Source organism: Brienomyrus brachyistius, chromosome 18 (assembly GCF_023856365.1).
Source record: "Brienomyrus brachyistius isolate T26 chromosome 18, BBRACH_0.4, whole genome shotgun sequence".
NCBI classification, from domain to species: domain Eukaryota; kingdom Metazoa; phylum Chordata; class Actinopteri; order Osteoglossiformes; family Mormyridae; genus Brienomyrus; species Brienomyrus brachyistius.
Genome location: NC_064550.1, coordinates 1471446 through 1497451, shown reverse-complemented (window position 1 = coordinate 1497451; position 26006 = coordinate 1471446). Strand labels below are relative to the sequence as shown.

At 46.4% G+C, this 26006-nt stretch overlaps 2 protein-coding genes and 1 long non-coding RNA gene across 6 annotated transcripts in view; 2 read left to right on the top strand and 1 right to left on the bottom strand.

Annotated features, from left to right (window-relative positions):
* rarga (retinoic acid receptor gamma a) overlaps window positions 1-5176 on the top strand; it is a 40115-nt gene extending 34939 nt beyond the window's left edge. For both annotated transcript variants that reach the window (XM_048982877.1, XM_048982878.1), the window contains exons 8-9: window positions 34-192; window positions 790-5176. In XM_048982877.1, coding sequence (XP_048838834.1) covers window positions 34-192; window positions 790-1133 — 503 coding nt within the window. In that variant the 3' untranslated portion in view covers window positions 1134-5176. The remainder of the gene's footprint in view (window positions 1-33; window positions 193-789) is intronic.
* Window positions 5177-7171: 1995 nt separating this feature from the next.
* On the bottom strand, window positions 7172-17852 carry calcoco1a (calcium binding and coiled-coil domain 1a). Of its 3 annotated transcripts, none has more exons than XM_048982874.1 (16): window positions 17834-17852; window positions 17596-17732; window positions 15566-15731; window positions 15179-15281; window positions 14248-14450; window positions 13858-14070; window positions 13641-13768; window positions 13476-13545; window positions 13236-13391; window positions 12367-12600; window positions 12077-12202; window positions 11774-11869; window positions 10654-10741; window positions 9376-9632; window positions 9144-9265; window positions 7172-8850 (listed from the first exon to the last, which is right to left on the bottom strand). In XM_048982874.1, exons 3-16 carry the CDS (start codon window positions 15695-15697, stop codon window positions 8823-8825), a joined length of 1956 nt encoding a protein of 651 aa, XP_048838831.1. In that variant the 5' UTR covers window positions 15698-15731; window positions 17596-17732; window positions 17834-17852; the 3' UTR covers window positions 7172-8822. The 3 variants fall into 3 exon arrangements, with proteins under 3 accessions (XP_048838831.1, XP_048838832.1, XP_048838833.1); XM_048982875.1 differs by having other exon boundaries at window positions 9144-9262; XM_048982876.1 differs by having other exon boundaries at window positions 12116-12202.
* LOC125712627 (uncharacterized) lies at window positions 9643-10204 on the top strand. Its single transcript, XR_007383360.1, has 3 exons — window positions 9643-9797; window positions 9889-9941; window positions 10143-10204. It is a non-coding gene; the product is annotated as an uncharacterized LOC125712627 (long non-coding RNA).
* Window positions 17853-26006: the final 8154 nt, after the last annotated feature.

The window sequence follows — 26006 nt, the reverse complement described above, 5'->3', positions numbered from 1 at the left end:
CGGTGCATGTGATTGGCTGGTATTTTTGCTCAGACCGCATGGATCTGGAGGAACCACAGCGTGTGGACAAGCTACAGGAGCCGCTGTTGGAAGCTCTGAAGATCTACGCCCGGCGCCGGCGCCCCAACAAGCCTCACATGTTCCCGCGGATGCTGATGAAGATCACAGACCTCCGTGGTATCAGCACTAAGGGTGAGTGCAGCCTGCTGAGCCAAGATCTTCGGCTTCCTGTGGCTAATATTCAACGGCACAAGGAGGTGGCGTTCCTCCAGCCTGGTCCATCTTCCGCCAGGTTCCTCAGGTTCTCCTTGACACCTTTCATGTCGCCATGACTGAGTCTGGCCAGCTTGTTTCTGGCCTCCTCTTGGCTGCTTAATTTTTTAATTTCCTGAGCATTACAGTGTCCTGTGTCTTCTCATATATGCCTAAATAATTTATCAGCGATGACCTTGCATGACTCACAGGGTTTGAGGCAGTTATACCAACAAACTCAGTTTTGTTTTGAATTAAATTGACTTTAAATTGATAATGCCAAGAGCATATTAAATATCGGCAGGTGATTATGATGTCAGCACTTGGTTAGAACAATCTAAGACTCTTTAAATGGGGAAAGAGCTCACAACTGATTAGAGAGAAACTTGATTCACAGCAGAGAGATAAACGGCAGGAGCATTAAGGAGTATTAAAGCAGACATGAGCGTGCTGGAGCTGAGAGCAGGGCTGAGGCTGTGAGCATGCAGGGGATGGCTGATTGCTGACGTAGCCTCGTTTTTGGGTGGGGCCGGGCAGGAGCTGAGAGGGCCATTACGCTGAAGATGGAGATCCCGGGACCCATGCCCCCGCTGATCCGCGAGATGTTGGAGAACCCCGAGGCGTTCGACGAGCAGCCCGAGGCCGGCGATGGCCCTGCACTGGCCACCCCGCCCGCCATCACCATCAAGCAGGAGCGGGAGGAAGACGAGGAAGAGGAGGAGAGCGTCGCTAATGAGAACAGCAGCGAGCCGTCACCTGAGGAGGAGGATGACGAGGATGAGGACGGCGTAGATGAAGAGAGGGAAAGGGGAGCTGACAGTGACGTGGAGGCCTGGGGGGCACTGGAGAGCACTGGCGAGGTGCCCAAGGGCAGTAAATGAGTCCAGCTGTCCCTGAAGACTCTCATCCTCCCTCAGCCTGCAGGGGGCGCTGATCCTGCCCCAGGCAACTCCTACAGCAGACCCAGGGGTGGACAGCACGTGAGAGAAGAAGACAGCACTTCCCTCCTGAACTTCATGCGGGTGCAAAAAATATGAGTTTTCGCAGGAAAAAAAATAACAGTACAGTTTTTAAAATCTATTTTATTTGAAATAATGCCAAAATGTAGAAACACCAGCGCTGTGCACTGGACTCAAGGGGAAGCACAAGATGTCTCACGGGGTCTTCTTCAGGGTGCAGTGCTTCAGGGAGCCACCAGGGGCCACTAAAGACACTTGTTAAAATGAACCCACAACATACCATACAACCAAACTGAACATGGTAATCGTCTGTTGTTCATGATTCTTACATTTGTTTAATTTCCTTTATTCTATTTCGTTTATCATGATATATTATTTACCCATATATCTATATATCTTTATATCATTGTCTTCGATTGTCATGTACGGCTTGGTTTATCTTTGCAATAATCAGTCTCTGGCTACGGTCATTTCAGTGAAAAAGTTGACAATTAACAACCGACAAACCTCTTCAATCTGATGTCGAGTTCTTTTACGCTCTCAGCGAGGACTCAACAGTGAGGGGCCTGGCTTGAAAATGTATGACGAAAGATCTTAAATAGAGGCTGTAATGACTTTCATGGTTAAAAGTCTTTATTTGTCATATTGTGTCACACGGACACGAAATCATGCTGCCAGGTGGACAGTCTTTTGTTTGTGCCAAAAGCGGCTCTTTGCAATGTGAGGTAATCAGGGTGGCTGTCTGGGACGCGGGCTGCTTGCAGAGCCCCACACAGCCTCACACAGCCTCACACAGCTTCACACGCCTCACACAGCTTCACGCAGCCTCACACAGCCTCATGCACCTCACACAGCTTCACACAGCCTCACACAGCCTCACACAGCTTCACACAGCCTCACACAGCCTCACACAGCTTCACACGCCTCACACAGCTTCACGCAGCCTCACACAGCCTCATGCACCTCACACAGCTTCACACAGCTTCACACGCCTCACACAGCTTCACACGCCTCACACAGCCTCACACGCCTCACACAGCTTCACACGCCTCACACAGCCTCACACACCTCACACAGCTTCACGCAGCCTCACACAGCCCCACACAGCCTCACACAGCTTCACATGCCTCACACAGCTTCACGCAGCCTCACACAGCCTCACACAGCCTCACACAGCTTCACACGCCTCACACAGCCTCACATGCCTCACACAGCCTCACACAGCCTCACACAGCCTCACGCGCCTCACACAAGGACAAGCTGGACACAAAGAACCATATATCACAGCCGACGTGCACAGAACATCAGCCAGCTCACAAACAGCAGCTCCACCCGTGGAGCTTAGCTGCCTCTCCATTGGCTGTGTATGCAGTGTGTATGGAGTTAGCAGATGTTTGTGTACAGATTTCGCAGAGGTGACCATGGTGGCAGACTGACAGCTCGTTCTCCGGGGATTCGGTTACTCATTCTTTCTGTCTCTCACTCTTGCAGAGACACATGCCTGCACACATTCAGACCCACAGACACACACATCCACACACGTTAGTATTCAGATCATGGTGAGGGCCGTCCTTTCATTCCTATAAGAAAAACCCTAATTCCAACAACGACAACCTTAATTCCTACCCACCCCTAATCTTAACCAATTAAAATACAAGATGTACAAAATGCAAGGCATTTTTAGTTTTTTAATTATCACGGATTTTCATAAGACTAAGCTCCCCTTTGTGGGACTGGAAAAACATTTGGTCCCCACAATGTAATGTAATATATATATATATTCCCACACACACACATACACCATTTTAGTTGATGACACTCAGGGCAATTTAAGGACCAAATCCTCGCTACCTTTGGCAGCCAGAGACAGTCAAACAATGCAGCCTCTCTGTCTGTCACACATCAGGAAAACAGGCAAAGTGAGCTTCCCTTGTCAAAGCCATTCATTTCTGTGTGATCTCGGGGGGTCTTCTCTTTGTTAAGTTCTTAATGACAGAACCAAGAAATGCACATAAATGACCGGGGTGGGATATGCTTTTCATTCCTGGGAGCATAACAGAAGTAAACCTCTGCCAAAGCGTTTTGTCTCGTTCCAGCAGTCAGATGAATAGTACCCTGACATGACAATAAAAAGCAGCCGTTTTTAGCATTGCCCCCTAGTGGCTGGTCAGTGCACTGACTTCTTTATTACAGAGGATGTCTGCTTTGAGTGTCTACCTGCGCCCAAGCACTGGGTACCTCTCATTTCCTTGTTTACTGATGCTGAGGCAGAGTTTGGGCAACAAACTCTACCTTTGTGAGTATTTTTTATTATTGTTTATTATTATTGATGTTATAGTTGTTTCATTCGCTCATAACGTTCTTCTGCTTTCTTGAGATCTACAAGACAATTACAGTACCTGTCATAAAAATAAAATTAGAGTAAACAATTACCCACTTTTTTTATAAATGACATTATAACTTCCTTTACCCAGGATATTTTATGGCCAGTTCCCACAATGACTTTTTGTTTTAGTTGACATGATACAACTTGCATTTATCCACATTCTTTTAGGTTCCTTGATCATCCATAAATCATCCAGGATAGCCTCTCATCCTTCAGTATGACCATTCACCAGGATAGTCTCTTGTTTTTCACAATATCCTCTCATCCATGATAATAGCCTTTCATCACCCAGTATACCTCCACATCATTCAGGAGAACCTTTGATATTGAATCAGTATTTTGTAAATGGAGCATAACCCAACAATTTAATGTTTGAAGTTAAAGGACCCCTCTATATTTTTATGAGCATGGACTCTTGGTAGTGAAAATGTAGAAAATGTTTAAACGCAGTAACTCTACAGAATTACAGAATGACGTCTGGCACTGCAAACTTCAGTTGGAAAAAGTGGACTGAAGATCGGATGCAGGAGTTTTGTCCTCCACAGAGAATCTGTCTCACTCAGTACAGACCTTCAGGTTGACAGAACCTGTGTGGGAGAAAAGTGCTGGATGGTGAGCAGGTGTAGAGTCACGTTGTCAGTTTGTACAGCTAAAGTGTGCATCTGTGTGATTTCCGTGCTGCCTCCTTTAAGGGGTAATGCAGTTTCCTCCTATATTCAGTGTCACGGGCATTATACCAATAGTGGAACATTTCGACAATAGTGCTTTAGTGATGAAAACACCTGTGTCAGCAGGTGAGGTCATCTGTACATGTAGCAACAAACAGGACAGCTCAGGAGTCTCGCCACGCAAATCCCATCCTGATGTTTCCTGCTCGGGCTTGCAGCACTCGTGCAGGAATTGCATGTTCGCACTGGCAGTGCTGAGACGGACTGTCACTTCACCCCTAGCCTGTTGGCTCAGATCATGGACTGTTTCACACTAGTCTGGTTTTGAATATGGAGAAACTGCTCAAGGGAGCTTCTGGGTTTTCTAAAGGGCTTGTGTCACACATGCGAATGTTCCACACTTATATTTCATTTTGATATTTATGTCATTACCAAACTACTTTTTTTTTTCTCTTGATGAGGTTCAGCTGCAGAAAAGTAGCAAAGGGTGACGTATATCCTTTCTGGGGTCTGAGAGTAAGTGACAGTCTGTCTGTACCTTCCCCCCCTGGGGACAGTGTCCGGCCCAGGCGGGTGTCTTGCAGCACAGCCAGCCCAGAAAACACCTGGTGCCCATGGGGAACATCCTACCGGATGTGTGTCGGAGATGAGAAATGCTGCCGTTTCTGTACACGCAGCCTGACCCCCCCTGTATCTGTGTGCTTCTGAGCGTCCAGCCACAAAGCATCCCTGAGGACAATTTTATTCCTTAACACCCAGATTTCACAATGTTGAGGATTGTATACAGCATCTGTCATGAGTATATCATGAATACATCGTATCTATGTCATATTTCAGGAATACATCATGAATATCATGTTTGGCTTTTTATTTTCATCTGTGTCTTTTGCAATAAATGTTGAGACAAAACATTTCTTGATTTCTGGAAATGAATCCTGACCTTCAGTTATGCTGGTGTAAAATATGGGGGGGTCATTGAAGGGGGAGTCACTCGGGGGCAGTAATGTGACACCGATGAAAAAGGTGTCAAATTTAAAAAGAAAAAAAGGAAGCTGTTTCATCCATCCATCCATTTGCAAGTATTTAATTCAGCATCACCTGGAGCCAATGCCAGGCCCCACCCATCACAGGGCACATGCTGTACATACAGTCATACACTACAAGCAATTTAGAGACACCTATTTCACTCTATGGTCTTACAGAGGGCACCCGAATAAAATGAGTGAACATGTATTAAATAACAATAGTGCTGTAAGACAAGAACATTGTCTTGTAACAAATGTATAATTTTGGAAACTTAGGAAAAATTCCAAGCAAACTTCCAGGCAAACCTTTATCTGGCTATTTGTTTCAAGTTCTTTAACTATGGAGTGACATATTTAGACAAATGAAGAAAATGGATGAGGGTGCTATTCATGGTGAAAGAAGAGATGGAAGAAAGTCAGAGTAAGAGGTACACTGTCATACACATGCATACGCTCTGATTTATGAATGTCTTTTCAGAAACAGCTATTTTATTAGCGAAGGGAAGCAGGTGATAAACAGAGATAGTGCTCTATTAATTAAACTATTGCGTTAATTAACATTCATTAAAAAGAAATCGATCAAGCAGAACTGGGATTACAACATTTAATTATATATGCTAAACGACCTTGTATTTTCACCCTCAATACGTCATCACCATGGGAACACCATGCAACGCTGGAGCTTTTAAAGAGCCAGTGTGCTATTTTATGCATTTCTAGCCTGACAGAGGTTTAAAGTTGTCAGCTAGACAAAAAACACAAGGGTGCACTGACATAGGGGCAGAGGAAGGTCTGTACAAAGGCAGTGAAATAGAGGAAAGGGAAGGTCTGGACCAGAACAGTGAAACAGAGGAAGAGGAAGGTCTGGACCAGGGTGGTGAGAGGAAGAGGAAGGTTTGGACCAGGGCAATGAAATAGAGGAAGAGGAAGGTCTGGAACAGAGCAGTGAAAAAGAGAAAGAAGGGAGGTCTTGACCAGAGCAGTGAAACAGAGAAAGAGGAAGGTCTGGACCAGGACAATGAAACAGAGGAAGAGGAAGGTCTCGATCACAGCAGTGAAACAGAAGAAGAGGAAGGTCTGGACCAGGAAAATGAAACAGTGGCAGAGGGAGGTCTCGATCACAGCAGTGAAACAGAGGAAGAGGCAGTTCTGGAACAGGGCAATGAAAAAAATAAGAATGAGGTCTGGACCAGAGCAATGAGATATGGAAAGAGGATAGTCTAGACAAGGGCAATGAAACAGAGGAAGTGGAAGGTCTGGACCAAGGCAGTGAAATAGAGGAAGAGGAAGGTCTGGACGAGGGTAGAGAAATAGAGGAAGAGGAAGGTCTTCCCAAGGGTTTGTGCTTGCAGGCAATAAAACAGTAAATTTTATAGCTTCCCTGGAGATGAGAAGAACCTGCCTTAAATATTAATAGTCTGGGATTGAGCGGCAGTCTGAGGCAGGGGGTGCAGACAGAGACCCAAACGTACTGTGAGATACAGACACGGGTTCGCTGGGGGGATAATAAAGGCAGTGAGAGATGTGCAGCGGGCCCTGCCCCCTCTCCCTTTTACATTTCTAATTAAAAGAGATAAAGAATGGGGGAGTCCTCAGTCTCACAGTCATTTATTAGTTAAGGTTTTAGAGGAGGTCATAAAACAGGAAACCGACACCATTGATTTTGTCATTACCTCCCCATCCCAGAGATGGAGGGATATGCAGGTTCCCAGACAAAAGGAAGTGAAATGAGAGAGGAGAAACAGGAGGTAAGGGCAAAGGCTCAGCTCTTCAGAATAGCCCACACTGCCTGTACTGTTCCATGAAGAAAATACGTTTCCGATTCCCTGATATCTTTCACAGCACCACCTTCGACCTAAACACACACAAATACGCTGGGTCTGACATTCATACACAGACATTTTATTACAGAAAACACTGTACACTGTGAGATACAGACGTATGAAATACGTTTGGGGCTGAGGCATAACTAAGAGAAACCCAAAAATAGAATTTCAAAAACCATCAAACGAGGCGGGGCTTTGGCGTCTAGTGAGGTCCGGCAGCACGGAGGCGCAGACGCACACAGGAATGGCCCCCCCCCGCTGCGTGAGGTGAGCATCAGAGAGGAACCAGGCGTGCAATCAGCCAACGGCAAGCATAAAGGGCCAAAAAGGTTTAAGCGTAATAAAGCAAACTAAAAATACGAGGAGGGTATAAAGAAAGGATTCGAACATGCACTAAAATGTAATAACACAGTTTGACAATGAATAATACTGGACACAGTCAGTTCACCACAACGGATGGGCATGGATGTCCTGCCACACGCAACCACACGACACACTCCAACGCAGTCACAACTCAGAGCACACCATGATCCAGAAGTAACACGCGCATGTGCAGGAGCCAAAAGCAGCACCGTGGGCCTGTGTGGCCGAGTTTGCCGAGTTTGCTGTGCGTAACAGAGCGTGAGCCTCAGCTGATCAGCTAGAGTAACAGAAAGACACTGCCCAGATAACGACAGGAAGAACCAACGAAAATGTCTCGGCGCAAAAACGCTCGACTGGAACTGCGCCGGTTTCACTTGTGCTGCCTACAGAAATACAACAAAGGGAAACCAGGTGTGAAATGCAGCACTGATGGTGAAGCAGCGATTCTCCAACTCCGACTGACAGCTTGTCCATTGCAGCATCAGGCTAAGGGCCAGCCGTCACAATGTATAACCAGAGTGTGGGGGGGGGGGGGGGGGTTCCCGACAGACTGCTCCCTTTCAAACACGCGCCTTTATATCGTTGATGTCGACATGATGTCATCCCTTCAGATATGAACATATTTCAAATAAAAGTAAATGGACAGTGTAACAAAAAAAAACAGGTCTTTGCAGATCAGTCTGAGGCGATAAAAAGTGCATATCTGTACTGCTGAACTAATATCATTAAGCCTGTTGTGGTTTGCAAAGACACTCCATTAAAGTGAAGTAAGGTGCTGCCTATTGGATTAAATCAAACCATTTTTAAAACTGCAAACACACACACACACACACACAGAGATTAGGTATCTATGTATTTGTGGGGACTCTCCATTTGTTTATATGGGCATTATCCACCCCTACCCAGCCCTAACCTTAACCGTAAGTAACCAAAAAAAGATACAAGACTTTTGGCATTTTTGGTTTTTTGATTGCATTTACAGATATTTATAAAATTAAGTTTCCCCTTGTGGGGACCAAAAAATGTCCCCACAACATTAAAATAATAGAGCTTTATCACAATGTGGGGACACTTGGCCCCTACAATGTAATGTACACATGACAACACACAAACACACACACACACACACACACACACACGCACACGCACACGCACACGCACACGCACACGCACACACAGGCAATAAAACCATACCCTTATTCCTGTACTTTGCATTTCATGTGAATTATGCAGGTGGGGACCGGCTGTGCTCTGTGGATTTCTAAGTCAATGTGTATAAAACTGCGTAATGCACAGGATGTTGGGGAAAACAGGCTCCAGCACGGCTCCTGCACTTCCACACACTACCAGAGGGGGGCGCCGGCAAAGTCACTGTGAGGGGAGAAACAGGGCAGCGGGTCAGGAAGAAGGACGGATGCATGAAGAATGGAGGATCTGGGGGACGTGTTGAGGGAGACGAAGGAAGCGACAGCTTTAATGGGGCAGAAAATTGGCTGATGCGTGTTCTGGGCGGCCATGATTAATCAGGGCAGCCTCACACTCTGCTGTCCTCAACCATCACTCCCTCCCTCAAACCTCTAAACATCCCCCGAGATCCTAATATCTCCATGCCTGCCCAGCAGAAAGTGTGTCTGTCTGTCCGAGGCTGTAAGAGTGGCTGGTACCTTGGAGCGGAGTCCCGCTGGTCCAGAGGGAGCGAGGTCGCCCCTATTCTGGAACTCTGACCTCTTGATTGGGCCATTTCTGATTGGGCTGCTTCTGATTGGGCCACTTCAGGCTCCTCCTCCTCATTTCAGAAACACAGCAAACAGAAGAGATCAGCACTGAGGCACACAGCCTGGCTTTGGGCCAATGTCTGCTTGTGCTCTGTGTGAAAGCGTGTGCTGCGCTCCTCACCGAGTCCAAGCTCTGCGTAGCGATGTCGCTGCCAGGTTGCCGTGGTGATGAGAGAGGCGCTGGCTGGCTGATGACCACGGTCCCACGGCACTGGTCCCGTGGCGAAGGGGGGGGTGTGCCCAAAATCAGTGCCTCTGAAAGTGGAGCCTCGCACAGGCCGTAGGGACCCAGGGGCGGGGCCAGAGGGGGGGGAGGGTGGCGGAATCCAGCTTCAAGGGCATCATCCTCGAAATCAGATACGGGACTGTCAGGGCGACCTGAGGGCACAGGACAGTATGGTGAGTGGGGGGGGGCATAGCAAGGCAGATGGAGTCTAGGTAGGCATGATGAGGTGGGCGGGGCATGAGGAAGAGGGTGGGGCATGATGAGGTAGGTGTGGTATGACAAGGCAGGTGGAGTCTAAGTGGGCAGGGTGTGATGAGGTGGGCGGGGCATGAGGAAGTGGGTGGGGCATGATGAGGTAGGTGTGGTATGACAAGGCAGGTGGAGTCTAGGTGGGCAAGGCATGATGAGGTGGGAGGGGCATGAGGAAGTGGGTGGGGCATGACAAGGCAGGTGGAGTCTAGGTGGACAGGGTATGATGAAGTGGGTAGGGCATGAGGAAGTGGGTGGGGCATGATTAGGTTGGTGGGACATGACAAGGCAGGTGGAGTCTAGATGGGCAGGGCATAATGGGGTAGGCAATGCATGATGAGGTGGGTGGGGCATGAGGAAGAGGGTGGGGCATGATGAGGTAGGTGTGGTATGACAAGGCAGGTGGAGTCTAGGTGGGCAAGGCATGATGAGGTGGGAGGGGCATGAGGAAGTGGGTGGGGCATGACAAGGCAGGTGGAGTCTAGGTGGACAGGGTATGATGAGGTGGGTAGGGCATGAGGAAGCGGGTGGGGCATGATTAGGTTGGTGGGACATGACAAGGCAGGTGGAGTCTAGGTGGGCAGGGCATAATGGGGTAGGCAGGGCATGATGAGGTGGGCGGGGCATGAGGAAGAGGGTGGGGCATGATGAGGTAGGTGTGGTATGACAAGGCAGGTGGAGTCTAGGTGGGCAAGGCATGATGAGGTGGGCGGGGCATGAGGAAGAGGGTGGGGCATGATGAGGTAGGTGTGGTATGACAAGGCAGGTGGAGTCTAAGTGGGCAGGGCATGATGAGGTGGGTGGGGCATGAGGAAGTGGGTGGGGCATGACAAGGCAGGTGGAGTCTAGGTGGGCAGGATATGATGAGGTGGGCGGGGCATGATGAAATGGGCGGGGCAGAGTTCCCAGAACAGGTACACTCACTGTTGGAGGAGAAGGCCGCTTCACTCCACTTGGCATCAGCCACAGCATCAAGCCTCTGCTCAAGCTGCCGCATGTAGTCAAGCATCTCCTGTACACATGCATTGGTTTATGCGTATTTATAAAAGTCTTCTTGGGTATTCACTCCCTTATCTAAGCTAGTTATTGCAGCCAATATCTGTGGCCAAGTACAATACATGGCCTGCCCTTTACATTAGAGTAAAAGGTCCTATATCTGATACATCTATAGACCTGCTGTCATTCCAGTTTGTGGCGGTTAATGATCAGAACCTGCTGCAAAAAGCACTAACACTGGATAAATTTATATCATACTTATGGACAATTTTAATGATGTTTGCAGATGTTTTACTTCAGTTCAGTCTCATAAGTTTTTTTCTCCTCTTTTTTTTCCTTCACTTTCTTTTTCAAGCACTTGCCTTATAAGCAATAATTAGAGCAAAAAATTAGAAAATAAGAAACTGCCCTCAATGTACTGCCTGGTGAAATAAAGGTTAAACAAAAGTACATACAGACACACACATATGTATGTTTTATGTGTATTCTGCATATGTTTGTATGTTGTATGTCTATGTGTGTATATTATATATTAAATGTGTGTGTAAATGTACCAGTCAAATGTTTGGATACACCTGCTTTTAAGGCATTTGTCTGTATTTTAGCTACTTAGTTTTAGTAAAAGGTCTCAAGGCAATGAAGTAATATATCAAATATTGCAACAATCAAGAGAAAATGTTCAACATTTTCCAAACTTTTCTGAACTTTTAAACTCTTCAAAATAGCTCCCCTTGGCTTCAATGACAGCATCTTGGCATTTTTTCAACCAGATGTAGCCACCTGTAATACTGCACCAACAGTCTGGTTCTGTGCACACGTTGGCTACCTGGCTAATACTCTTCGAACTGAAATATCCCAAACCAGGAGGTTTAGGTCAGGGGATTGTGTGGCCAGATCATCTGCTTCAGCACTCCATCCGTTCCCTGGTTCGCAAGCTAATACTGACTACATAACCAAAGGCATCCCTTTCTTGCCGAAAAGGAATGACTTTCAGTAGGTGTGTCCAGACCTTTGACTGGGACTGTATGTGTGTGTCTGTGGCCCCTGCCTGTTTCTCCAGCAGCAGCTGCTCCTTGTCGTTCTGCACCATCCTCAGACTGGCTTTCAGATCCTCCAGCTCCCGCCACGACTCACTGAGCTGCACCTGGACGAGGAACAAGCTTAAAGCACATAGCAATGCTAATACATTATACTAATACATAATAATAATGTATGCAGACACACATCCTTCATTCCAGATCTGTTACTGTGTGCTTCTCTCTGTACACAATTACACATCCATTCCAACTCGGTCCCTGTGTGTTTCTCAATGTGTGCACATCCGCCATTCCATTTCTGTGGTTTCCTGTACCCTGCTACAGTCCCTCTCTCTTCCCAGCTCCACCTCCACCTTCTCTCTCTCCATCTTCTCCTCCTGGAGGCACTTCTCCTTCTGCTGCAGCTCTTTGCTAAGTTTCTCCACCCGCTCCTTCTCCAGCTGGAGGAGGGACAGACGATTTAGTCCACCTGCCGCACATTACAGCATCCATGTTCTCCTTTATTAGCTTAGCCAACGCCTCTGGGCTCCAAGGCTCCTTCTTGGACAGGACACATGCCTTTGTCCATTCCTCCCCTGACTCCCCCAGTACGCCATGCCCTCACCCGGACACCCTGCTGCAGCGCCTCTCTCTCCTGCAACCATGCGGCACGGCTCTCCCGGAGGGCCAGGCTGCTGTCAGCGAGCTGCAGGGTGAGCTGTGCGGCCTCCAGGCGGCTCTGGTCGCATCTGGCCGCGATAGCGGTGAGCTCTGCTTTCAGGCCCTCAGCAGCGCCCTCGCTGGTGGCCAGACGCCCCTGCAGCTCCTGCAGCTCCTTAAGGGCTGCCTCACACTCCTCCTGAGGGGACAGAGTCATAGAGAGCCTCCAAATCTCTTCCACATTAGAGTCATGCTGAATCTCTGGCCCATCACAGAGTCATGCTGAGTCTCTGGCACATTACAGAGTCAAGCTGAATCTCTGACACATCACAAAGTCATAGGATGATTTTCCACTGCATCAGGCACCGAACTTTTGGTGCTAAAAATTCAGTACTTTCCCATTTCCATTGATTTCCGGTCAGGCACGAGTACCTAAAGTACCAAACCAGCTTTTTTGGTACTTTGAGGCAGAAAATGTAAACATGTTTATTGGTTATGCAAATATCCTGCTTCTCAAACGCAAAATACATCAACCACACTGAAAAAGTGTAGTTACAAACTACAAAAAAGGAGTTAAAAATAAATGGCATTTATTTTTCTCATTACCCAGCCTTACAGCCATTTTTCAAATCCAGTATAAAATATCCCGCCCCGTGCTGTGAGGATGTCATTCAGCATCAATGCCAAACTACTGAAATACTAGAAGTGCGGGACCTGGTTCAGCGGAAAAACGTTTATTGTGATTCCTCAGGCACATGAGAAAGTCATGCTGAGTCCTGATGAGGCACGTCACAGATTCCCCCCTCTGTCCCTCCCCAGCCCCCGGCCTCTGACCTCCTTCCCCTGTGCGACCTGCAGCTTGCCACTCAGCGTGCTGATGGTGCCCCTCAGCTGCAGCACCTGCGTGTCCCTCTGTGCCAGCAAGCTCCGCAGCTCCTGAAACTCCCTCCCCAGGGTGCGCAGATCTGCCTCTGACTGCTCCAGCTGAGCCTGGGGTGGGGGCAAGGAGAATGCTGAAGATTCTGGGTGTATCATGCAGCACGCAGGACTTGCGGGCGGGAGGGGGGTTCCAACCTTCAGGCACTGCATCTCCTCATCCTCATCCCTCTTCTGTGCCGTTAGGTTCTGCATGCGCTCCCTCATCCTGCAGATAGACGGAGCCCGTTAGCTGGCTGCCATGCCGCATGGTACCATGTGGGGGCGCTATACGCAGCATGTTGGGGGGGATGCGGCTCTCACCTGTCCAGCTCGGCTTCCCTCTCCAAGCCCCTGAGCATGAGGCTCTTCCCCTGTTCCTCCAGCTCCCGGATCCTTTTGTGGCTCTCTGCTTTGTCTACCATCAGACCCTCACGTTCTGCAGATATCATCTGGGTGGCAGACGGATGCAGTTTAAAGCCCCCTAATAGCTCACAGGGCAGCTCCACCCTCCCCCTCGGTGTGGTCCCTTCCTCCTCACCTCCTGCTCCTTCTCCAACTCCTCCACCTTTTCCTTTGTCCGTGTCAGCCTTTCCTTCAGCTCCGCCACGCTGCCCTCCAGCTCCGCCCTGGCCAGGCCAGTCTGCATCTCCACCCGCTCCCTCAGCTCCCTCTCCACCTCCCGGCTCCGCTCTGCGGCGTCCCGGGCCCGCAGCAGCTCGGCGCGCTCCCGCAGGAGGTCCTCCAGCCGGCCCTTTTCCCCAGGAGGAGGAGAACAGATCCAATTTACTGCTTGAGCGATTCCTAGACACCTGTAGCAGCTCATTTCCATTCATCCTCTCCCACACCCCCTATACTTCAGCCCAGCCTGCCTCCGACTTTTATTACCCCCCATTTACTGCTGTGCTCCCCCATCCCCAGCTGCCCTCACCTGCAGCAGCTCAGCCCGCGGCACCACCAGCAGCAGGTCTGCCCCCCCGTCCTCGCTAGACCCCTCCTGCTCCAGGGTCACCAGGTCCTCCAGTGGTTTGGGGGCGCAGAACGTGAACGGCGAGCTGCGGGCACACACCTCCCCCTTCCCATCGACGTACACGAACTGGAAGGGGTCCGCCCCAGGGCGGGGCAGGTAAGAAGCTGGGGGTGGGATGGGGGCAGTTAGAATGGTGACAAACGCCACCTACAGGCAGGTCAGTGTGACTGTAACATAGTCTGAACCACAGTTACGCATCTTTTCTGATTACCTTTAGTAATCAAGCCTTATCTTTACTTAGAGATGTTTATCGGTGTTAAGGTGATACAGACGGTGCACTGACATATTGCTGTATTGGGTTTTCTTCTCGGCACCGATTGCCTGTCCTGACTGACAAACGGCTCGCGTTCCCCTTTGTGACTTACAGCTTCATTAACTGAACTTTGAACAATAGTTCCTGGGCCGCGTTTTCACAAGGTCGTTAAGACCACAGGCCTCGCTGTCTAATTAGTCCCGCCGTAACGGCAGGGCGTCCATCCTCTACCCGCTCCTCTGACTTGTCCTGTCCTTCTCTTTCTGCTTTTAATCATTCAGTCGGATCCCGTCCCTGACAAATTCCATTAATCATCTGACAAAGACACATTAATCCAGACACACGGAGGAGCGCCGAACGACTCACACTGCATATAAAATCTTCGGCCACCTTTACCACATGCCATCTAATGATGTCCCACAGGAAACCTTCTCTGAGTCAAGAGCCATTTTAACGAGCCCTGCACAGACCCCTCTATGAAGAGCGAAATCTAAAACCGCTCGATCAGCGTGGAGCCAGACTCCTGTGGTGCTTTAACCCCGGTAGCACCTTCGGCTCTGGAGCAAAGCGAAGCAGTACCTTGGAAATGCACGCAGCAGTTCACAGCCGCCCCCGCCTGGTACCCAGCCGGAGCCAGGGCCCAGACAAACGTGTGGTAATCCCTCATCGACGACCAGCCCACCTAAGGGAGAGGCGGAGACGCTGTCAGCCTCACGAGCCAAATATGCCATTACAGTAATGCCTCCACACTGAATAGGCCAGCGTGTACTGCCATCCTCTTCACATTTTTATTTATTTAGCAAATGCTTTTATCCAAAGCAATATTTTTATTGGGAAAATAGGGTCAGACTGTTCCTGGAGCTTCCTGGGATTTGAACCAGCGACCTTTTGATCACAGGCCCACCATGGCGAGCCAAACACCGTCTTTCTCTTCCATTTGAGCAAGCCAGCACAAAAGATCCATACCTTAAACAGCCCAATCCAGTCACTGCTGCTCCAGACATGCTGGGGCCCTAAGCTGTAATGGCACTCGACTCGGCTTTGGGGAAAGTAGGTACGGCCCACGTTCCTGAACTCCACCTTCCAGGTCCCCTCCATGGTGAGGATGCGACCTGAGCCCAGGCACTTCCAGCTGCGTGAGGGAGGAAGGGGAGAAATAAACACAGTCATACACAGAACAGACATGCCGTCCCTGCAACCAAACACACACTCGGCTATCATCGGGCAGGACAATTAATGCAGCAACATGAAGACGGAAGCAGATAACAGGAAACCAATAAGGGCAGATGTGTAAAAGGTTGGTGCTGGGGACCCGAGCACTAAAGCCTCCTTTCAAAGGCATCTTGTGCCCATTTTGTGCCACACCTCCCCAGCTGACAACTTTTACCATCAAACATCAGCCCCCAAACGGACTCCACATGAACCTGAATAAGGATTATCGAAAATTAAGACAAAAATTCAGCCTATGGGAGTTTTACTTACACAAAAGTGTTCTGAGGGCAGGAAAAATGTGACTGGTTCAGAGAGATAACTAATCAGATTATAGAGGAGGTGGGTCCATGCAACTAGATCACCAATCAGATGTCTTGGTCCCACCTCCTCTACAATCTTATTGGTCATCCATCTGAACCAATCATTTTCTTGTTCTGTCCTCAGAATATTTTTATGTATGTAAAACTCTCACAAGCAAGCATTCAACTTTCCTGTCCTTGTGCATCCGACTTAAATCGTCAGTGCTGAACATCCAACAGGGGGAGCTGTGGGCAATTCCCAACAGCTGCAACAGCCAAATGATTAAGGCACATTTCACAATCTCACTAACCGCTTACTGGCTAAGAGCTAACACTTTTGGGATCCATGACTATCACGGTAGAGGGAAGGTACGATACCTCTGCTCACACTGTTACTCATCTATAATGCCATTTCATATATTTGTTCAAAAAAGAAACAAAAAGATTATGTAGGACAGCAGGGGAGTTTGTTTACTGTCAGCAAAAGATGAGTCAATAGCAGTGGGTTAGTGTTATGGGGGTGTCAACAAAAAAAAATCTAAATAATATATCTTCATACACATCTTCATCAATCCTGGGTAAAAGACCAGTCTGATTCAGTAACGAGCTCAGATTCAAGTTATGATTACAAAAAACTGCCACAGCACTGATGCTTGCAGTAGATGGTTATGTTCTCTGGACTCATGGTGGTCAAAGCACCCATTGATTCAGGTAACTGATGTTTTTATTTATATTAACTTGCTCAGTTACTCTGGGCTGATGACAGCACAGAAGCAGCTCAGTGTCTGTATGCAGACCGTCAGTAGGAAAAGAACAGATGGAAAATGGGTGAAAGGTAAAGTGTTGGGAAACACTCCCAGGAGTCCAGGGATGTTTGTTTTCTGAGAAGGAGTAAGGGGGGATGCTGCAACTTGAGAAGATCATCGAGCTTCTGCCATATGACCGAGAAGCCACGTCTGTCATAAACATATCGGCCCCAAACACCAGCACCCGGATGACGAGCCGGTACGTTACAACATGGATCACATGGCCACGGCTACATCAGTAAGACGAAGTTTTAATCATGCAGTCTAAAGGCATTTAAAAATGGATACGTGGACATTATACTTGAATTAGATTTCTGGGCCCGATCAGCCATGATGACCTTGATAAACACACACATGTGTGCGGGAAGCTCGGTACGACGGGGTGAGATGCTGCCTGGTCACTCTACCGGGAAGACTGAGCAGCGGCAGCAGTTTTTATAATTGTTACATGACGTTGTTATAGGAAAATTCCACCGGTATCCTCACTTATCAATGCACATCAACGACCAGTCCTACTCCGTACAGGCGGGACGGTACAAAGCAAGAATCTGCCGGTGGTCTCCGAAAATCCTAAGCCGACCAACAGCAATCTCTGAGATGCATAAGACCTTATATAACCTCACTGCAGCTTATTACAAAATTCATACAAGCAATGTTAACAGGATCACGATATACTCACCCGTCGTAGACAGACTTATAAACCAACTAAAAGTAAAAGCACTCAACACTATAAATGATCCTTTGTTTCAGAGTGTCTCCAGAATAAAAAAATGAGCAGATCTCGTCCTCAAAGTATCACTTGCTCCAACTCAGCGCCTATAACAACAATAACAAAAACACTGATATGACGGCACTGCGCGTTTCACGAGAAATGGGAAATGTAGTTTTAAATTAACAGTAGGACGTATATAATATACCTGTAAAGACTACAGTTTCCAAGTAAGGCAAAAGGCCGGAAGCACAATGCTGTGTCCGGCCCTGACGTCTCTGGGGGATGGAGTGTGATCTGTGCATTTATCCCCTACGTACCCTCCGAATTAATGTTACTCACGCTAGGTGAAGTTTATTACAAATATGTTCTCTTTTTTTCCAGAGAATGAATTTAACCACTTTAGCAGCTGCGAAAAATAAACTGATGCCATTTTTTTGGAAATACACCATCATCATAAATTACACCGTTATAAAAAGATGTCCTTACATGTCAAAACAAAAATCAGCTTTAAAGTCGAATCAAAATCAAAGCAGAGGGATGATCTTGGTAAACAGCGTGTCGAGTTGCAGCTGACGCTTAGTAACCTGAGACCGGAGAGTGAGGGGCCGCTGGATTTCATCATTAACGCGGCACCGAATGTCTGGATCTGTGTCTCTCTGTCATGTGTTATTCAGACCTTAACGTGTGTCTCTGTGCTGCATATTTTTTAACTGTGAGTTGTGTGTTTTTAAAAGACCAGTGAATGTATGTCTGTGATTCAAAGAACAATGCGTCCACATGTGTTTTTCAGACCACAGCGTGTATCCCAGTTCAAACGGCGTCTGCCTTATTCAATATCATGAATATGCTTAGGGAAATTAATTGTATACTTATCACTGTGGCTAGATGAATGAATACTGAGAGCTCTTCTCGGTTTTTTTAAATTTTATTTTTCTTTGCTTTGCAATGCGTGCGCCCTAAACGTTTATATTTTCGCAAATTATATTTTCTCATGTGGCCACCAGATGGCGCTGCGCGTAAATCTTTGCTTTACACCAGGCAATAAAAGATTTGCGGCATGGCAACTATGTGAATCTTCAAGAAGTGTGGTGGAGCTGTTCTGCTTTGCTGGTGTTGATTTAGTGCGTACACAATTCTGATAATGCTGTGTAGGGCCTTTCCATTTCGCTGTTGTTGATAAAAGTGCATTTGGCCCGTCCCTTGTCCGTCTGAAGCTGAAACTCATTACTCATTAATCAATGGGTAATTCATGCCATACTTCACTGTAACTGAACAGCTCAGTGGTCTGACAATAGAATTGCAAAGTATACAGCTCCAATGTCAAATTCCATAGATTGTTTCATGTTTACCACCTACAGCTTTGCTTTTATCTGTTGTTGTATGGGGATTGTGAATACTGGGAAGACCAGCCTTTGTTTTCATTAAAGTTTGGCTTCAATCGTAGCTTTTGCTCATTATATTAATCTGAAATGTCAGTTACATACTTTTACAACTGTAGATGCAAAATGGCTGGGTCATCTGTGCGCAATAAGTTTCAAAGCTGAAGTTCACTGTTTAATTGTTTGAGGTTTTTGTAATTGACTTGTTTCTTATTTGTTTCTATGTTCCTTAGGGCTCTTGGGGGCACAGTGCCATGGATTGGCCATTTATAATGCTAGAACTTTCCAATTTAGGTTTGTAAGGTTTTGCTCATTGCCTGCTTCGTGTTTTGGTTTCTGTGGCCAGTTACTAAACACACAGTGGAATGTGTCTCTCCTTTCCGTGAACTGGAACCAAGAAACTTGCATGTATTTTTGTAACAGAACAGTACGAATGACCAAAACCCTGCTTCGCTCAGTTCACGGAGTGACCCAAATACCAAATGAAAGTCAGAAACACACGTTCTTGGCAAAGACTTTGGCTTGCAGCTTTCCTCGCCAAAGAAATCTTTGTATTTCTTTATCTACTTATAATCTACTTATGTAAGTCGCTCTGGCTAAGGGCGTCTGCCAAATGCTGTAAATGTAAATCTGCGTGACAGAATGTGTCTGTCTCTATATGCACGCGTGCATCTCTGACATCTATATTCAGCTTTATTTTTATTAATAAAACTAATGCTCTACACTTATGAGCACCCCATTCTCCAGTATGATGGGTACTTAACGATATCCCGAAGTAAACATCAGGGAAAGGCACACTGACCAATTGAATACACCAAGGTGTAGGTAGGAACTTGTATTCTGCTGCCTCAGGCTACAGCCTGACTGATATCACTGCTGCACAATGTAATGACCTGGCTGCTGTTGAAATATGTAGATGTTTCCCAGGATGCTTTGCACACTCAATGCAGCTGTAGGCTAAAATTCAGCATTAATCACTGCGTGGCCTGATAATACTGCATCTTCAGTAAATCGACGGTGTAACAAATTTCAGCAAAGCTTTTTATTTTTCAGCAGTGTACAAGTGTTACAGTAAGTTTTTTTCGAATGTAACCTGACATGGAAAACAGCAGCTTGCGTATGTTTTAATGGACAGAATTGTGCCAACTGGCCTTCTTACAGAAGGGGTCATATGTGAACAGGAATCTCTGATCCACACCCCACAACCAGGGTGTAGTGAAATGTTAACATCAGACCTGCATATTTCAGGAAATGCATATTTTTGATAGATAGACTGACTGAGTGAAGTGTCCTATTTATCCCAGGCGGAGAAACTTTGGGGCCACAGCAGCACGCAGTGCAAAGAACAAGAGCAATGCAGGTGTGGAGAAGCAGACTCTGATACTGAAGTATAAGGGTGGACAGGAGGTTTAGTGGCACTGCTGCTTAAAGTAGTCATGGATTGATTAAGCCAAGTCAGAGGGGTGACCAGGTACAGCTGGCTGGAGCTTCGGGTGGAGGCATCATGCAGCCTTAGGGCCAATGGGAGAAGGTGTTCCTTCATAGGAGGAGCTTCAGGGTGGGAGGAGCCAATGGCTGAAGAGTGCTGCAGGTATAGCAGCATGAAAGCTATGGCTGATGTTGGTGACAGTGGCTGCTACTTTTACCATAATCCTCCGTTCAGCAGCAGGCTGTCCAGACATGGCTCTATAACAGAGGCAACCCTTCTGAACGATATATTCAGTTGCCTTTTGACAATGTTGTTCCGTACAGCATAATTAAATATGCTGCGTATGGATGGTAGAATATCCACTGTATTGACTTTATTTACTTCATCTTGATTGATGAAAATGAGGTTGGATGGTGTTGAATGCCTTGGAAAGCAGAGAGTCCCCAACCTCCAGAACATCCACATCAAGCGATATGGATCCTAGCCCAGGAAGATCATCCGAGACCCCAGTCAGCCCAACAGTGGCCTCTGGTCTGTGCTGAGATCAGGGAAATGAGATCAGCACTGCCTTTAAAGCCAGGAGCAGCAAGGCCGAGGAACTGCTGATCCTCCAGGAAATTTGGGGCCTCCATGAGTTGAATGTCTACGACCCACCCTTAACATCAGCCTGCTCACCATGCACACATCCAGCCCCATATCTACTGCCACAGTGTGGCTCATGTATGGAAATACTGACTCATTCATTAGACTCTTTGCATACCACCTGACACCTTACTACTCCAATGCACACTGTGCCTGGTTATATTTGATTATTGTTTATTGTTTCATTGGTAGTACTTTTCTTGAAGGAACACAAATAATGTATCAGCACACCCTTACTTAATGCATTAATTAACCAGAAACTAAGTGTTAGTTACATATTGATCCCATGTTCATTTATGATTAATCAGTTGTAATGGTTCATTTATTTCATGCAGTTACTGTATTTGTGCTTCAGTAGTAACTGATATAGTAAGTTAATTGTGCCCCTTTGAGCAAAGTGTTACCATCCATCCCTATAACTGCTTTATTCCAAGTGGTGTCACAGGAGCCTATCCCAGGAACAAAGGGCATGGGTGGGAACCAACCCTGGGCAGTTGTGAACACACCACAGGACACACACAAGGTTAATTTAGACCTTCTAATCAGACTGGCCTGCTTGCTTTTGGACTGTAGGAGGAAACCAGAGCCCCCAACAGAAACCCACACGAACATGGGGAGAGCGTGTGAACTCCACGCAGAAAGGACCCGGGACCAAACCCGTGACCTTCTTGCTGTTAGGCAGCAGCGCTAACCACTGCACCACCGTGCCACCCTGCAAAGTGTTGCCATTTCATGTCTTATCGCTTGAAACTTGTATCTCCTGCCAGCACAGTCTTCCAGTTACGCAAACAAGCACTATACAGATGCTCCTCTACTTACGAACTTTCAGATATACGAACGAAGAGGACAGTTAGTCCAAATTGTGTTCACTGGACTCCCATTTCTTGTCCGCAAGATAATTTTTTTTTTCTGCACATCAATTCCGCCTAGTACGACTTCTGGCCGCTACTCCCGCCGCGCAGCAGCGTAGCGTGCGTACTCCCAGCATCCAAGTTCTTTGTACTTGCGTATATCCTTAAAATGATGTTGAAAAACGACTTACAAACATTTCAGGTTACGAACGGCCGTTTGGAATGTATCTCATTCTTAAGTAGAGGAGCGTCTATATTGCGTATTATGCTGAGTATAACTATATGTGACGAATCAATGACTCTGTGCTCAGCTAACTGCTGAGGGTCCCGGTGATCCTTTGCTGAAACTTTAAATGTACCATGCTGCCATAACACACAGACACACACACACACACACACATATATAATGTATATCTGCATACCACTAAGGGTTGGCATTGTGGTTCACTGGTTAGCTATGTTTCCTCACACCTCTGCGTCTTGGGTCTGTGTCTCCACCACGATTCCATGTGTGTGGAGGTTGCATGTTCTCCCCATGTTGTGGGGTTTCCTCCAGGTCCTCCAGTTTCCCACCACAGTCCAAGAGCTTTGCTGAGGCTATTTGGAGTTACCAAATTTGCCCATAGGTGTGCTTGTGTGAAAGCATAAGTTAGCATATAGGCTGGTAAAAAATACAAGCAACTGGGGTGTGTCTGTCAAATTATCTGCTAAAATCTGAGTTATTCTCAAACTGTGGGTATAAGTCATTATGATGTAATGGGCTTCTACATTGCTGATGCAGACCTCCATTGCCTTTCATGTTATGGGTCCATTTTTGATGGAGTCCTTCTTTTTAATTGCGATTCAGTGGGGAAAAAAAATTAATAAAAAATCACAAACGTGCTGCCAGTTTTAATTTAACTGTATCGTGATTTATAACCAGGACGTCTTGGTGCAGTGGAAATTCTTTGAATGATTATGGTTCACTGCCATCCAGCTATGTCAGTATATTATCATATTGACAGTATTAACTAACTGCATTGTTAACATCTCCCCTGTGTGACATTTTTATTATTATTATTGAAGCCACATTTAGACGAAAATGAAAGGGGACCCAGGCCTGACAGCCTCCATTCGGCTTGTTGACAAGGTAAGTAGGACATCCTACAACTAATGTGCTGGTCAGGGACAGGGGACGGTGTGACTGCAGTGTGTGAGCCGGGAGTGCATAGAATCGGACTTACAATTACAATTACAATTACAATCACAATTAACTTTATTGACCCCAGAGGGAAATTCTAGTGCATTCAGCAGCGAGCATGTGGAGCACAGACAAACATACATTCTGTGGAAAAGACAAGGTGCAAGACAGTATGCAAAGTGCAAACAAACCAAGAAACAGTTACATGCAATGTGTGAACAGATGTAAAGATATGCAGAAATAGAATCCTGAGAAACAGGATAATGCAGATATTAATGAAATAAATATTAAGACGGGAAACGATAATCCATAAATAAATTAGTGGAGGTAATGTGCCAGAAAGCAGAGAGCACCGGACATTACTACTGCAAGATGAGCCACTTCCTGACATGTTATGGCTGGGGATGGGGAGTGGCATGCAAGGCGGAGTCGCTCTGGCCTCCGGTGGCGGACACGGCCCCCAGTAGCGTTTTCTAGGAATGAGCTGGTGGTTAAATGTGTTCAAGGATAGCACCCCCTGAAGCAGATGGGCTGAATTGCTCATAATATTGTCCAGTTTTGCCATCGTCCTCTTCTTTGCTGCTGCCTCCCGTGTCCAGTCCTGTGACGGAGATGACATCCCCGACGAGTTTGATGAGGTCTTTGGCATCGGCCGCAGGTCACAGCATAGAAACGCACTGCACTGCAGACTGATAGAACACGGGAGGCAGCTTGACACACACATAAAAAGACCTGAAGCTCCTTAGAAAGTTGCATTTAGAGCGTTGAGCTGACTGATAAAGGGTATGCGCATGATGTCACAGCAGGGGGAAGTCACTGCGCTCACACTGACTGAGTGGCAGCGTTAGGGTTCAGCTTGAATGTCGCAAAAGCACATTGAAAATGGGAAAGAGCTGTGGTGCCATTGATTGTACAATCAGTTTAGCAAGAAATCTGAGCTGTCTTTTTACAGACTGCAGAAAACGAAAAGAAAAGAGATGTAAATGGCTCTACGCAATCCGCAGAAACAGCAGGAATCCAGGCTCTGAAATGTGAATTTGCGATTGTCATTTCATATCAGTGATGTTGGATTTTTGGGTAAAATCGCACCAAATTATATATTGTATTGACTGATCATTAAGTAAGTGTTTTGCATCATTAATCTACTTTCTTTTTAACTGCATAGTTTTTGTCAGCATTTATTAAGTAATACAGAAAAACGGTGTTCATTCCTCATCATATTACACCTTTCAGACTGCTGGCATTGCTTAGGAAACATAACAATGAGCCTTGTGCTCTACAAACAAAGCGTGGGATGATTAGATAGTGTGAGTTAGCCAAGACAAACCTAGTTTTCCTTACAAGGGGCTACTGCACAAAGTAAGTTGGGGCAGCGCTTTTCCCCAGCTTAGAAGCCCGGTATATATAAATGTCAGGAAACCTGATTCCTGGGCACTTATGGCCAGGAATCATGGTGCACTGGTCATTTGGTAAGTCATGCGGATCTCTGTGGAGTCCAACTGCCTCCTGTCTCCTGACATCTATCCTGTTGACAACTTATACATTAATTTTCCCTTTTGAAACAAGTTTAAATTCAGCCATTGACGTCCCTTGACACAATGCTTCACTGTAGGTCTATGCAAGATTCATGTACTTTTTGTCTAAATGGAGAATAGATGAAAGCTTGCTGGTGAATGTGCTCGGATTGCGTGTTTTCGGAACCCGCCCAGATGCCACGCTGCACTGGTCAAAGAGAGCATCATACAACCCCGCTTCCAAAAAAGTTGTGATTCTGTGTAAAATGTAAATAAAAACAGCACTCAGTTATTTGCAAATAATATCATATCATTTTTATAATTTAATTGAAAATAGAAGAAAGATAATATATCAAATGTTTAAAATGAAAAATGTTATTGTTTATGACAAATATATGCTCAATTTAATTTGATGCCAGCAACACGTCTCAAATACGTCAGGACAGGGGCGTGTTTACCGCTGTGTTGCATCAGCTCTCTGCAAACGGAGGAGACCAGATGCTGGAGTTTTGAAAGTGAAATGTTGTCTCAATCTTGCCTGATATTGGATTTTAACTGCTCAACAGTTCAGGGTCTCCATTGTCGTATTTTTCATTTCATGACGCTTCAAATGTTTTCCGCGGGTGACAGGTCTGGACTGCAGGCAGGCCAGTCTCACACCTGGACTCTTCTACTACAGAGTCATGTTGTTGAAAGACGAGCAGAATGCAGTTTCACATTGTCTTGCTGAAGCAAATTATAGAACCATAAAATGTCTTAGTTTCAACATTTGATATGTTATCTTTGTTTTATTTTCAATTAAATGCGTTTATATGACTTATAGAACACTGCACTCTATTTTTACTTACATTTTACACAGTAAGCAGAGTTGCGCGAAGCTTTTAACGTTAATGCTCACAACTGATCAGTTTCGCATGATCGTGGCAGTTTGCAGTTTTCATTCATTCTGTCACATGCAGGGGCACAGAAGCATTTTGTTTCAACCTAGTTTATCATTTTGTATTATCTTTCGGCATCGGCATTTGTACATTTTGTAAATAGCCATTAGCATTGAGTTTTGAGTTTGATCGTTTGTGTAGTTTTCAATGAAAGTTCGGTGATTTTTAGTAGACTCGTTAGCTCGCCGGCTATGCTGCGTGCGTCAGCTCAAGTCACATGAGAAGAAACCATGCTGGTATGACAGGGTAATAGATCATTTCTAACAAAAAGGAAGGAGAGTAGAATTTGCATAAAAGTAGCTGACCAGGTATTTTGGTCATTCTGCCAGATGCTTAAAAATCACCATCTATCAATGCTTGCCATCCTATTCCAACACAATTCAGTTTTAAGAGTGTTAATGCAGAGGGCTGGTGCTTAGTCTGAAGATATCCAATCTTCAGTCGC

Coding starts and splice junctions, on each gene's coding strand:
- calcoco1a (XM_048982874.1), bottom strand. CDS start 15,697: ATGGAGGGGACCTGGAAGGTGGAGTTCAGGAACGTGGGCCGTACCTAC. Junction 13,769..13,857: donor AGTTGGAGAAGGAGCAGGAG/GTGAGGAGGAAG, acceptor TCTGCCACCCAG/ATGATATCTGCAGAACGTGA. Junction 13,546..13,640: donor AGGGAAGCCGAGCTGGACAG/GTGAGAGCCGCA, acceptor GTCTATCTGCAG/GATGAGGGAGCGCATGCAGA.